Genomic DNA, 12300 nt, shown 5'->3' with positions numbered 1-12300 from the left:
TGGATTTATTAGATTTTTTTTGTTTATCTTAGGCCTTGCATGATCTTTAGGGCACTGCCCTAGGGCTCATGCGGCCGGTCACGTACCGGACCCGAATGCTGGGTTCGGGGCGTGACAGAGCCCACCATCCAAACAATTATTTGCTTCAACTGCTTGTATAAATCAATCAGTTGCTAAGTAAGTTTGATAGACCATGCTTAGAATAGAAAGTTCCAGATAACAAAATTTCATTACCAGGCACATCATCTAACCCCAAAAGTGTTTCATGCTCTTCATTGACACCTGCACCAGATTCACTTCCATCAGCCTGAATGGAAATTTTTTCCTGTTGATCTTGCCTGTTAACAAAAACTTCTGATATATATTATATAATAATATCACCATGCAAGAGAACAATCAAGAAAGATAGCTTCTTAAAACAAAATAACTTCTGGAACCTAAAGATTACATCAGACCGTCATTGAGGCAGATTCAACCAATAAATGAGGATAATAAAGAATAGGACCAACAGAATCAAAAAGAGAGTTGTTAATATGCATTGCAGGTTAAGGATACAATTACAAATAGCATAAGTTACATGATCACGCTTTTATAATGTAGCTAGTTACAATTTTTAATATGTTGAAGTCATATAATCTAAGACATTGTAAGCATGACGACCAGCTTCTTGATGGATATGTGATTTAGTCCATAAAAGATAGACCCACAACCAAGTTCTGGCCACAGCAGGCTTAGCCGAGCATATCTGGGTTTTGGGATAGCCGGATCGAATGTTCAGCCCAAAGTTTGCACAAAAAGAACAAAAAACAAAAAAGAGTAGACTTTAAGCTGGGCCAACTCACACTCCTAATGATATGAGGGACAGGAAAAAATGATATTCGTGCCATCAATTACTACTGAGAAATTGAAAGCCTTAAACAGCAATTCATGGATGCTGAAGTTATATATTGTGAAAAATTTACTGTTTGATACAAAACTAAAGCAGAAGTTAATAACATAATGCATCAATTGGCAGATACAAGAGGGAAATAAGATAATATTAGTTGATATCTCTGCCCTCAGTGTGAATCTTGCACTGACCAAACTCAACACTGTCTAATGTGTTTTGATTTATGGTTATGAGAATTTAGCAAGTACAATACATCTGTGGCAGAAAGGCCAGCGAAGAGACAACACTGGGTTTCGAGACATAACATAAACATATGACAAAAAGGTTACGGATCTAGATTTTAATTTTTATCATTAATTGTATGAAGCAATGAGGAATAAAAGAATAAATCATTTTTAGTATAAGTAATTTGGATAACTTGAGGGTTGAAGTACCATTACCAATACCTATATTGGTAAAGGTACCCACTTAAAAATGGTATGCCAAGTACCATTTCCAATACCTATCTATATTGGTAAAAATATGTACCTAAACATAGTATGCCGCTTGGCACGGACCCAGCAAAAATGAGATGATGTATCATATATCTGTACATCATCATGGAATGTATGGGTAGTGATCCCTTATAGGTACAATATGGTACAACTGATATTGACCAATAAGCACTAGTAATCAACGTATGTCGTCTCGACATAGGACCCATACCGATGCCATGCTATCACTATATCGGCACGGTACACCTCCCGTATCATAGACCGATATTGAACTAGCACGGTACGTTCTGTACCACCTGATATGGTATGGTACGGTACGGTACGGCGTACCATGCTAGTAATTAAATTCTTGAATAACTAGCATGATCTCTTGGGCTAAATATTCTAACATTTCGAAACATTCAAAAGATGGATAGGAAATAAAAAAAAATATGTATTCTCCAAAATAAGGTTCGCGGTCTCGGTACCAGACCCGTATCGGTGCCACATTAGCACCGTGTCGATACGGTACGGTACAGATTTTTTTTTTGCGTATTAAGAGTCGGTACGCCACTCATATCGGGTACCGATAAAGAATTGGTACAGTATGGTATGCTCCATACCACCCGGTTCAGACCGATACGGCGTACCATGCTCCAAAACAACAAACTTCAAGAAAAAGTGACAAACAAGCAGTGGTAGTAGCTGATAAGCATCATCTTCTCTTTAACTAAACATCTCAAAAATTTTGAAAATGATGTTAAAAAAAAAACATGAAACATTAATGTCGACAAATCTTCCTCCTTTTACAATAACAAATATGCAAGAAAATTTCTTAACATCCAAAAATAAAAAAGAAAACAGAAACCAAATGACACTAGACTAGTTGGGGGTGGCCTGCTTATGCATAGACAGGCCTGGGGGTGAGAGAAATCAATAAAATAGAGAGACGACAGTAGTGAAGAAACTAGAAAGGGAGTTGAGGGAGGGATGAGGAAAGAAACAACTTTCTTTTTTAACAACAAACTCACATACAATACATGATTGAAGGCTATCTTTTAGCTTACCTAAATTTCATATATATATATATATATATATATAGCCGACTTTGTTAACCAACTAATCAAATATATTTTAAGAAAACTTAGGGCTCAAGTAACTTGTAGGCAAAGTAACTTAGGGCTCAATTGGTGCTTGGTTCCGATGTTGACCCATAGACACATGTTAAGCTATGCGCAATACTTTTTTAACCTTTGTTAAACACTACACCGTGAAAGGAGGGTGCATTCATTCATAACTTACTCTTATCAAAGGATTTTATAAAAAACCCACGATGGAAGTTGTAACTGGAAGGCTAGAATGTGATTATGTGAGACTAAGTTTATGGGATACTATGCAAATAACACCTTGGACTCTAAAATATGGAAGTCTTACTTGATGAAATTATTATCCAGCTGGGAGCTTTTTGCAAATACCTTTACTGATAAGACAGGAAACTAAGGTGAAAACATGGATCAAATGTCTTAGGAGAACATGAGAATTTAGATTGTTATAGAATAGCTTTTTCGTCATAACAACAGTCATAATTCATTTGACTTCTTCATCCTGGCCAAATTGAAAAGCAAATAAATGCTGCAGACCTGTCAGCAAAACAGCACGCAATATGTCTCACTGAGCGAGGATAAAACAGCTTGAACAAAAGACCTATGTACAAGCTCATAAGCGGAAAAAAAAGAAGTCCAGATGATATACTATCATTAATCTAAAAACTTGCAGGACAAGTTCCAGCAAGTTCTAATTAACATATCAAGTTGTCGGATATAGAATTCAAGGAATAGATCTTAGTCTAATTTATCTTCGTTGAAATTTCCATATAAATGCCAATCTGTGTATGATTCCTAACATCTCCAAATTGACACATCAAGCTGGGGGGAATAGAAAGCACAGGGCAAATGTCAGGTCTAGATTGTCTTCGCAGAAACTTCTATGCAGATGCACACTTGTATATGGCATCATTTTAGCCTCAGCGGAAAAGGTGTATGGGACACCTTAGATAAATGAATAAGATGGTTTGGTGGGGGCAACACAAACAGCAGATAAGGCACCCACATAGAAATATTCGTGGACCAGCTAAAATAGAGCTTTGCCTGCTCGGATAAGACACTGCCTAAACTGCATAAAATTAACATCATTAGGTTAATGGTATTTGTACTGCGGCATAAAGACAGTGAATGCATGTGCAATCCAGTACCTACCAAGGACTTAAAACAAAATAGCATGTATCACTGGGCCACTTCTTGGAGGCAAATTTTAATGTCAAAGGACCTACAAAAGACTAGTTCAAGCAATGATCTGTCTACAATTTTTTCACTAACATAAAGGAAAACAGAAAGGTCCAACCACATTTACTTCTGTAATAGTAACTACCAATTCAAGCTGGAATTTATAAAGGGCCAAATAGTTAATCATTTTTCCTTTTTATTCATAATAAGAACAATAGCAAAAAGAACTAACTTACACAGGAACGGTGAATAGTAACAAGATAAAATTTATGTAAATTGAAGATATTAAGCAAAATAACAAAACTAAACAATATCAATGCTCTCACAGTATTTGATGGGACTAAATCAATTTGCAAAAAAAGTGTTCAATTCCCAGTCATTAGTCAATCATCTCTCTACATGCTCCCATCCTTCTACTTTCATTAATTGCTAAGCAACTCAAACAGAAAATCAAAAGCATGTTATAGGCTATAATGATGTTTCAATAGTCCTCCATTTTATAACCCAAAAAAGTAGTAACACGGGTGAATCAAATAGTTACAGTGAGATGCAAACTGCTAGCAGCAGGCATTCACCATGTATGAATTCAGTTTTCCCCATGGATCCATTTAATCCATCTTGCTGTGCTTATCTTTATCTTAACAACTAGTACACCATCTAAATCTCCATAACCTTTAATATATCCCGGTACAGTCACTCAATTTCCCTAAATTAGAATAATATGATGCATGATCAAAGGCCCATCGACACAATCTCCTAATGCCAATCGGGAAGCCTATATGGCCTTTAAGGACCCGTTTGTTTTGCGGAAAAAAATTTTCCTCACTGGAATATTTTTTTCTAGAAAGCTAATGCCTAGGTATATGATGCCTGAGAAAGTGGTTTTTGCATATTTGGTTGATTATTGAAAAGTGGAGCATTCAAAATACAGTTCCAATACAATCAATTCAATGCACATTTTTCTTTGTTTATCACAAAATAAAGTGAAGCCTATTACATTGTGTATCACATTTACAGTCATATGACACACTGTATCCACACATGAACAAACTCATTTCCGCTTTCTTTGAACCAATATGCATTGAATTGTTCAATAGACAAAGAAATATTCAGATCTATACATCACACTAATCGTTCAAGAAATCTATTCACAAGACATTAGAAGGAATAACATTATGTTCAGATCCATATATGGAAATGATAATATTCACGTTCACAAGACATTTAGATTATGTTCAGAGCTTTCAGAACCTCTCAATCACAATCAGAACCATGTTCAGAACTCATTTGCATTCAAAAGATATTTAGAATCCCTAGCAATCTCTTAGACCATGCTCAGAACCCCTAGCAACCTCTCAACAGTAACAATCACTGGCTTCTTTCAGAACCATGTGCAGTGAAGTCTTGAGTTGGTACAGTGTTGTCTTGACTTGATAGGATGTCTGGGTGACCACCTGGTGCTGACTTGTCGCAATACCATTTCTCATGTGACCACCTCTTCCAACACTAAGCTTGGATCTCCTTTCTATCTCAAGTTCCTACAAAACAAAGTGAAAGCTTGTTTGTGATAGTTTAATAATTAACAAGCTGATACATAATGTTTAGGTCCCACCTGATACACAATGCCAAACCAATTGCTATTTTCAACATACATGGGACCAGAATTGTTAGTAATTCCACCTATAACCTGCCACATGGCACACTTGCATAAATAACAAATAAATAACAGGATACATAACAAATAAGCATCTTATAAATCACAAATAAAGAACATAACCTCTGACATACATCTACATCCCTGTCTTCTCTCTTCTTGCTCTTCCAATTTTTTAGGTCAAGTCTTCTTCGCTTCTTTCAGGTCTTATAGTTTTGCCTAGACTGCATACGGTTTGAGCACCTCATAGAATGATACCTCAGTCTAACCCCAGCCTATTTTTTAGGTCTCTCGGACCTCTCTTTCTACTCTTTTTAGAACTTCCAGGTTGCTTCTTTACTGCAGGACTTTCAAGAGGTTCAAAATTTGTTTTCACCTATTATTCCTCACTAGGAAAAGGATATATCATAGGCTCATAAGCCTTTATATAGTCCTCCTTCCTATAATAATAGCTGATGTACATCTCAATTCTCAGGCTGCTGCTTTGATGCATATATTGCAGCAATTGCATGCTTACAACGGATTCCAGTGAGTTCCCACATGTAGCAACCACAAGACCAATAGTTTAAGTCGACGCAAAAAAAAACCTATTGCCACAACTCACTTGGGACACCAAATTTTCAGTATATGTAGGCAAACATATAATTTAGGCTGTTTGCTCCTCTTCAAGCCTCTTCTTTGGAGTGATTTTCCATTAAATGTTCTTACTCCCATCTCTTTTCATGAAACCTCTGCATAAGGACGTTTTTAATCTACTTTACCATTGTGAGGATTGGCTTTTCCCTTGCCTCCAATATACAAGAATTAAAATACTTTCATAGGTTGTTCACTAATAGATCTACTTTGCTCCTTAGGCTGAATGTGTATCTTGCTCAAGTCTCCTTATGTCAGCCACATAATCATAAGCTGACTCAGATTTCATTTGCAGCTTCTCTATAACCTTGTTAAAATCAAATTCTATGTATGCATATGCTGCCTCCTACAGGTCATCTTCTCTGCATTGAACCGGAGGCTCTTCATTGGCAGATCTCTCCTACAGGTCATCTTCTCTGTATAAGATATTTATTTTTGACTACTTCAGCTTGATGCCCGCCACAGTGTCATGGATTTTTTTTAACATCCTATATAGACAACCTGTACGATTGATTAAACTAGTCACTTCCTTGCTTAATCTATTTTACTTCGGCTGAATGTGTGGATGACAATAAGAGGGAGAAAAAAAGTTGATTGGTCCTGTTGAACATTATCTGATGTCCTGTCTTTCTAAAATAGAGATTATTCTGTCATCGAAATAAACTACAAACAAGTAGGACAACAGGACCAAAAAAATGCACAAATCGTCAAAAGGGATCTACCCATTGTCAAACCTACCGGAAGCTCTCCACTAACTTCTCAATAATTGAGGCGAAGCACACCAGCGATCAACTTCCCAATAATTGAGGCCAAGCACACCAACCATCTCTCTCTCTCTCTCTCTCTCTCTTCTGTAGGAGGTGCTCTTGTCCACCGATCGATATGGAGGCACTGCGATCAGTTGGAGGATCCATCGCTTCCGCCGTACTGGACAACTTGGCCGGCCTGGTGATCTCCGATGCCATCCAGCAGTTCGGGCGGCGCTCGGGGCTTCAGGATGACCTCGTGAGGCTGCAAGCTACCCTTTTACGGACACGCTTGATCCTTGGCATCGCGGAGAAGAAGCGCATCAAAGATCACAACCTTTCCCAAATCCTCCAAATACTCAAAGACGCTGCCTACGATGCCGAAGACTTACTGGACGAATTCGAATACCAAGTCCTGCAGCAAAAGGTTGAAAGCCAAGAGAATCAGAGAGGTACCTTCTTATCTTCTTCTCTTACACTTGCCAGAAATGTGTTCAATCATGACTGTGATGCTGAGGCTAAAGTGGGGAAGGTTTTGGGGAGGTTAGAGAGCATTGCTGATGAGATGAAAACAGTCATTGGACTCCTGAATTTAGATGATGAAGGAAAAAAATATCAGGGATCGGCGAGACGAGAGACGAGCTCATTCTTAACTGAACCCGAAGTGTTTGGAAGAGAAAAAGAAAAAGAAAAGGTGATAAAACTGCTGTTAAAGTCGGGAGATGCAACTGAACCCGGTGACGATCTTGTCCGTGTTTGTTCAAAAAGACAAAAGAAAGATAGTATTTCTGTTTTGCCAGTGGTTGGTATCGGAGGGATAGGAAAAACTACTCTTGCTCAACTCATTTACAATGATCAGGAGGTGAATGGTTATTTTGAGCTAAAGATTTGGGTTTGCGTGTCTGATAATTTTGATGTGAAAAGGCTAACTAAAGAGATAATAGAGTATGTTACCCAGAAGAGAATCTATGATCACCAAAATTTGAATCGTCTCCAAGAGATCCTTAAGGAGAAGATAATGTCAAAGAGATTCCTGCTTGTCCTTGATGACATCTGGAATGATGACCGCAACGAATGGGATCGTCTGTGTGCTCCATTAAGGTCCGGGCTGCAGGGAAGCAAGATCTTGGTAACAACTAGATCTCAAAAGGTAGCAAAGATGATGGGCACAATGGAGGCAGTCTTCTTAGAGGGTTTACCAAATGATGCCTATTGGAAATTTTTCAGTAGACTTGCATTTGGTTCTCAGAACCCCAAAGAACATCTTGAGTTGGAAGCTATTGGTAGGAAGATTGCTGACAGGCTGAAGGGATCTCCACTTGCAGCAAAGACGCTAGGAGGCCTATTGAATTTAGACTTGGATGAGAGGCACTGGAGAACCATCATGAACAGTGAAATATGGGAACTAAAACAACGTGAAGATGACATCATGCTGGTCCTACAGTTGAGCTATCAGTACCTGCCTGGATATCTGAAGCAGTGTGTTGCATATTGTTCTATATTTCCTAAAGATTACGCATACACAAAAGACGAGCTAGTCCAAGTTTGGATGGCACAAGGCTTCATTGTACCTCAAGGAAATGTGCGGATTGAAGAGGTAGGGAGTGAGTTCTTCCATGATTTGCTTGACAGATCTTTCTTTCAGCATAAATGGGAGGATGGATATGTGATGCATGATTTGATACATGATCTGGTTCAATCTGTCTCAGTAGATGAACATCTAAGAATAGAAGATGGCAAGTGGCAGGAAATCCCCAACAGGCTTCGACACCTATCAATAAATACTCCGAATCTGGAGTTGAGTAACTTTGCCAATTATAAGAATCTACGCACCCTTGTCTTCTTCAAGGGTTTGTATGATACAAACTTTTGTTCTGTGCTTGATTTCTTGTTCAGAGTGTCACCAAAGATCCGTGTGTTGAAATTAAGGAATTGTGGGATCAAAGAGTTGCCTGAAAGTATTGGCAATTTAAAACATCTTCGATACCTTGATATCTCTTTCACCGATATTCGAAGGTTGCCTAAATCACTATGTAACCTTTACAATCTTCAGGTGTTAAATATATCTGGCTGCCCAATTGAAAACTTTCCTACACGCATGACCAACCTAGTTAAATTGAGGCAGCTTAACGCAGATGAGGAGACAATTTGCAAGTTGGCTGATATTGGCAAGTTAACGTCTCTCCAAGAGTTGCGGGTATTCAAAGTTGTAAAGCAGAGAGGGCACAAGATTGAAGAATTAAAGGACATGATACAGCTTCGTGGAAGAATTTGCATTAAAAATCTTGAGAGCATCGAAAGTGAGGAAGAGGCCAGTCAGGCTAAGCTGAATAATAAACAGTACCTTGATGAATTGGCCTTGGTATGGAATATTGATAGAAGCACCAGCTCAGGGAACCATGTTGAGGTACTTGAAGGCCTCAAACCACATTCCAATCTCCGAAGGCTGGAAATCAGAAACTATGGTGGTGTCCGATTTCCAAGTTGGCTGGAGCCACAATCGCTCAAAAATTTGAAAGCTATTTGCCTAGAAAATATCCAAAGGTGCGGGCAACTTCCATCTCTTGGACAGCTGCCATCCCTCGAGATTCTGCGCATCAAAAATATGCATGGGGTGAAGCAAGTTGGTCATGAATTCTATGGCTCTCCAGAGGTCCAAGGATTCTTGTTGCTGAAAGAGCTGGAGATTTCAGACATGCCGGAATGGGAAGAATGGTTCAGAATTGAAGGTATCCAGATGTTTCCTCGACTGCTTAAACTCCGTATCCTGAACTGTCCCATGCTAAGGGGTTTACCATGCCACCCTCCCTCGCTCAAAGAATTGTCCCTAGAGAATGTGGGAATAAATATGCTCCCAGAATCATGGGACGCAGACCACGGTTTTATTGATGGGAGCAGTATGACACGGTGCAGCAGCAGCAGCAGTAGGACCTCTTCAATTTCTGACATGCATATCCGCCGGTGTCCAAACCTGGTAAATCTGGAACAATGGCTGTTGTCACACCACATGCCGGCTATCAGGGACTTGAGTATTTTTGACTGTCAGAAGGTTGTGCGGTTGCCAATGGAGAGGTTTAAAGACTTTCTCTCCCTCATCTTCTTGGAAATCAGGGACTGTCCCTTGCTCCCGTCCCCAGTGCAATTGATCCTTCCCTCTTCTATCCGATGGCTTACATTGGATTCATGTGGTCATCTGGATGAGTCACTACCCGGCTGCCTGCACAACCTCACCTCTCTCACCAATTTGCAGTTGATCCGCTGCCCACACATAACATCTCTTCCGGGAGAAGTGCTCGGTCACATGATTGCTCTCACAATTTTGAATATTCGGGACTGCGGAGAACTGAGGTCCCTAGGGGACTTACGAGCTCTCAGATCTCTTGAACATTTGACGATACGAAGATGTCCTCGGCTCACGGTATTGGCAAATGAGGAAGAGCAGGGCGAGGATTCGGCACGTCTTCGCGTCCTGGGCATCGACGACACTGCTCTGGTCAAAGTGCTATTCTCCACAATCACCCAGCCCTCACTTGAAATGCTCGAAATCATTGACTCAACTGAACGCATATTGTTCGCTGGAGAGGAGCAAAAATTATGGTTGCAAGGACTCAAATCTCTTAGATACCTACGCCTTGTAAATTGCAACAATCTTGAGTCCCTGCCAACAGAGTTGCATAGCCTTTCCACCCTCCGACAATTGCAGATAAAAAATTGCCCTGAGATCCGCTCGCTGCCAGAAAAGGGCCTGCCTTCATCCCTACAAGTTTTAAATTTCCATCGTTGTCATCCGGTGTTGACAGAGCAATTGCGAAGGCACAGGGAAATGATGAAAAAGTCGCATAATGTGATTTCGTAGCCTACTGAGACAGGTACAGCCCATCACACCATCCTCTTTACCGACTTTCTGTTTCCTATTTTGTAGGAAAAACTGCATTATTTAGAGCAAAGAAGAATGTTTCTATTTACTGGATTTTTTTTTGAAAAAGTATTTACTGAAAAATGTTTCAGGGTCTCCGTCCATTGCTGCCGCACAGCTCTCCATGTTACTCTTTTTGTGCAAACAGATGGCCGTTACTCTTTTGTACTTAGCCAGCAATAGCAAATGGATTGCTCCTTAAAAAGCAAAAAATGGATTGTTTGTATTTATGATAAATTGCAGTGCTTGTAAATATATGTAGACTGATGATTTACAGCGGAAAGTGCGAGAGAATAAGTACGCATTTTTCAAAAAGTATTTACTGGAAAATGTTTCCAGGTCTCCGTCCACTGCTGCCGCACCAACTCTCCACGTTACACCGATTCTGTCGCGACATGTGCCTGGAATATATTTTTGTGCAAACAAATAGCCGTTACTCTTTTGTACTTGGCCAGCGATAGCAAATGGATTGCTTCTTAAAAAGCAAAAAATGAATTGTTTGTATTTATGATAAACTACAGTGCTTGTAAATATATGTAGACTGATGATTTACAGCAGAAAGTGCGTGAGAATAAGTACGCATTTTTATTGATGAAAGTGAGCCCTTTTTGAAACTGAGACTTATCTTGTACTGTATCTATTATATGGTTTATATTAATAAACATAATGGCCACGGTAGGCTTAGCCCTGCTTTCTCCCAAAAACAACAACAATAACGGTTCGAGTAGCCCCCCTGGTTTAGCCTCTTGGTGGACATACCTGCAAACTGTTTAAATATTAATTTCATCAAGATTGGTCAGAGGTCAGGCTATGAAGGAGGACTGCCTCTATTTCATAAGCCAATCTTGCACACTGGCCTCATTTGCACACTATTATATGCAAACAAAAGGTGCAAGGAGGAGGAGGAGAAGAAGAAAAACAAAAGAAGCACCACTAGGACTTCTAGTGCCCAACATATGCTGTTTGGTCAAAGACAACATTTGCATCAACAACATAACCAGGCTCCAAATTTGTGATCAACCTCATAGGCAACGATGCCGCAAAAGGGGCAAACAAGTATCAGATAAAGTAGCTGGGAACAATTTTGGCAGTGGCCACATCAAGAACTGTGCAAACGAAATCATGCTCACATTCTTTCAGCAAATCTAGGCATCACAGGAGGCTGCTCACATTATTGCATCGCTCGGGAGCAAGAATTATACAGACCACAAATTGAAGACGGTCATAGGCCAGATTGAACAACTAAATTGGGAGATTTGTTCAGCATATTGCATGCAAATATTGGTGGAAAGTTGCACGGTGCTCTTTCAGAAACTACATTAAAAGAAAAGAGCAAAATATAAATATTGGTGGAAGGTTGTATGGTGCTCTTTCAGAAAGTAAATAAAAAAAGACAAAATATTGGGAGATACAGGTTTTGTTCGAACATATAAGCCTCAACTATGTATTATGCAAGAGCTTGGATGAGGTTGCACTACCTATAATTCTCCTATAAATACCTCATTCTAGTAAAAATTATCATAAATTATGAAAAAATTTGCATGATTACATTCATGCAAGGCCGACACTTTTTAAAGTATTATTTTTGTTTGCATCCATTGTACGTAATTTTGGAAACCTTTACCCCTCCAATAATTGGCCTGATTGGATCAAGACGAACTCATTTAATTTGTGGAAAGAAGTTCTCCTCACTGAAATATTTTTTCA

At 39.3% G+C, this 12300-nt stretch overlaps 1 protein-coding gene across 1 annotated transcript; it reads left to right on the top strand.

The window, feature by feature from the left end:
* The first annotated feature begins 4979 nt into the window (after nucleotides 1-4979).
* LOC120108372 (disease resistance protein RGA2-like) lies at nucleotides 4980-11207 on the top strand. The gene is made up of 2 exons (XM_088704383.2): nucleotides 4980-10546; nucleotides 10686-11207. Exon 1 carries the CDS (start codon nucleotides 6814-6816, stop codon nucleotides 10531-10533), a length of 3720 nt encoding a protein of 1239 aa, XP_088560509.2. The 5' UTR covers nucleotides 4980-6813; the 3' UTR covers nucleotides 10534-10546; nucleotides 10686-11207.
* The last annotated feature ends 1093 nt before the right edge of the window (nucleotides 11208-12300 follow it).

The sequence above is a fragment of the Phoenix dactylifera genome, chromosome 9 (assembly GCF_051530095.1).
Source record: "Phoenix dactylifera cultivar Ajwa chromosome 9, Ajwa_hap1_PhDact_Kaust_v1.1, whole genome shotgun sequence".
NCBI lineage: Eukaryota > Viridiplantae > Streptophyta > Magnoliopsida > Arecales > Arecaceae > Phoenix > Phoenix dactylifera.
This window is presented reverse-complemented; position numbering and strand designations above follow the sequence as displayed.

What these genes read in the sequence shown, in the direction of transcription:
- LOC120108372 (XM_088704383.2), top strand. Translation starts at nt 6,814, where the DNA reads ATGGAGGCACTGCGATCAGTTGGAGGATCCATCGCTTCCGCCGTACTG.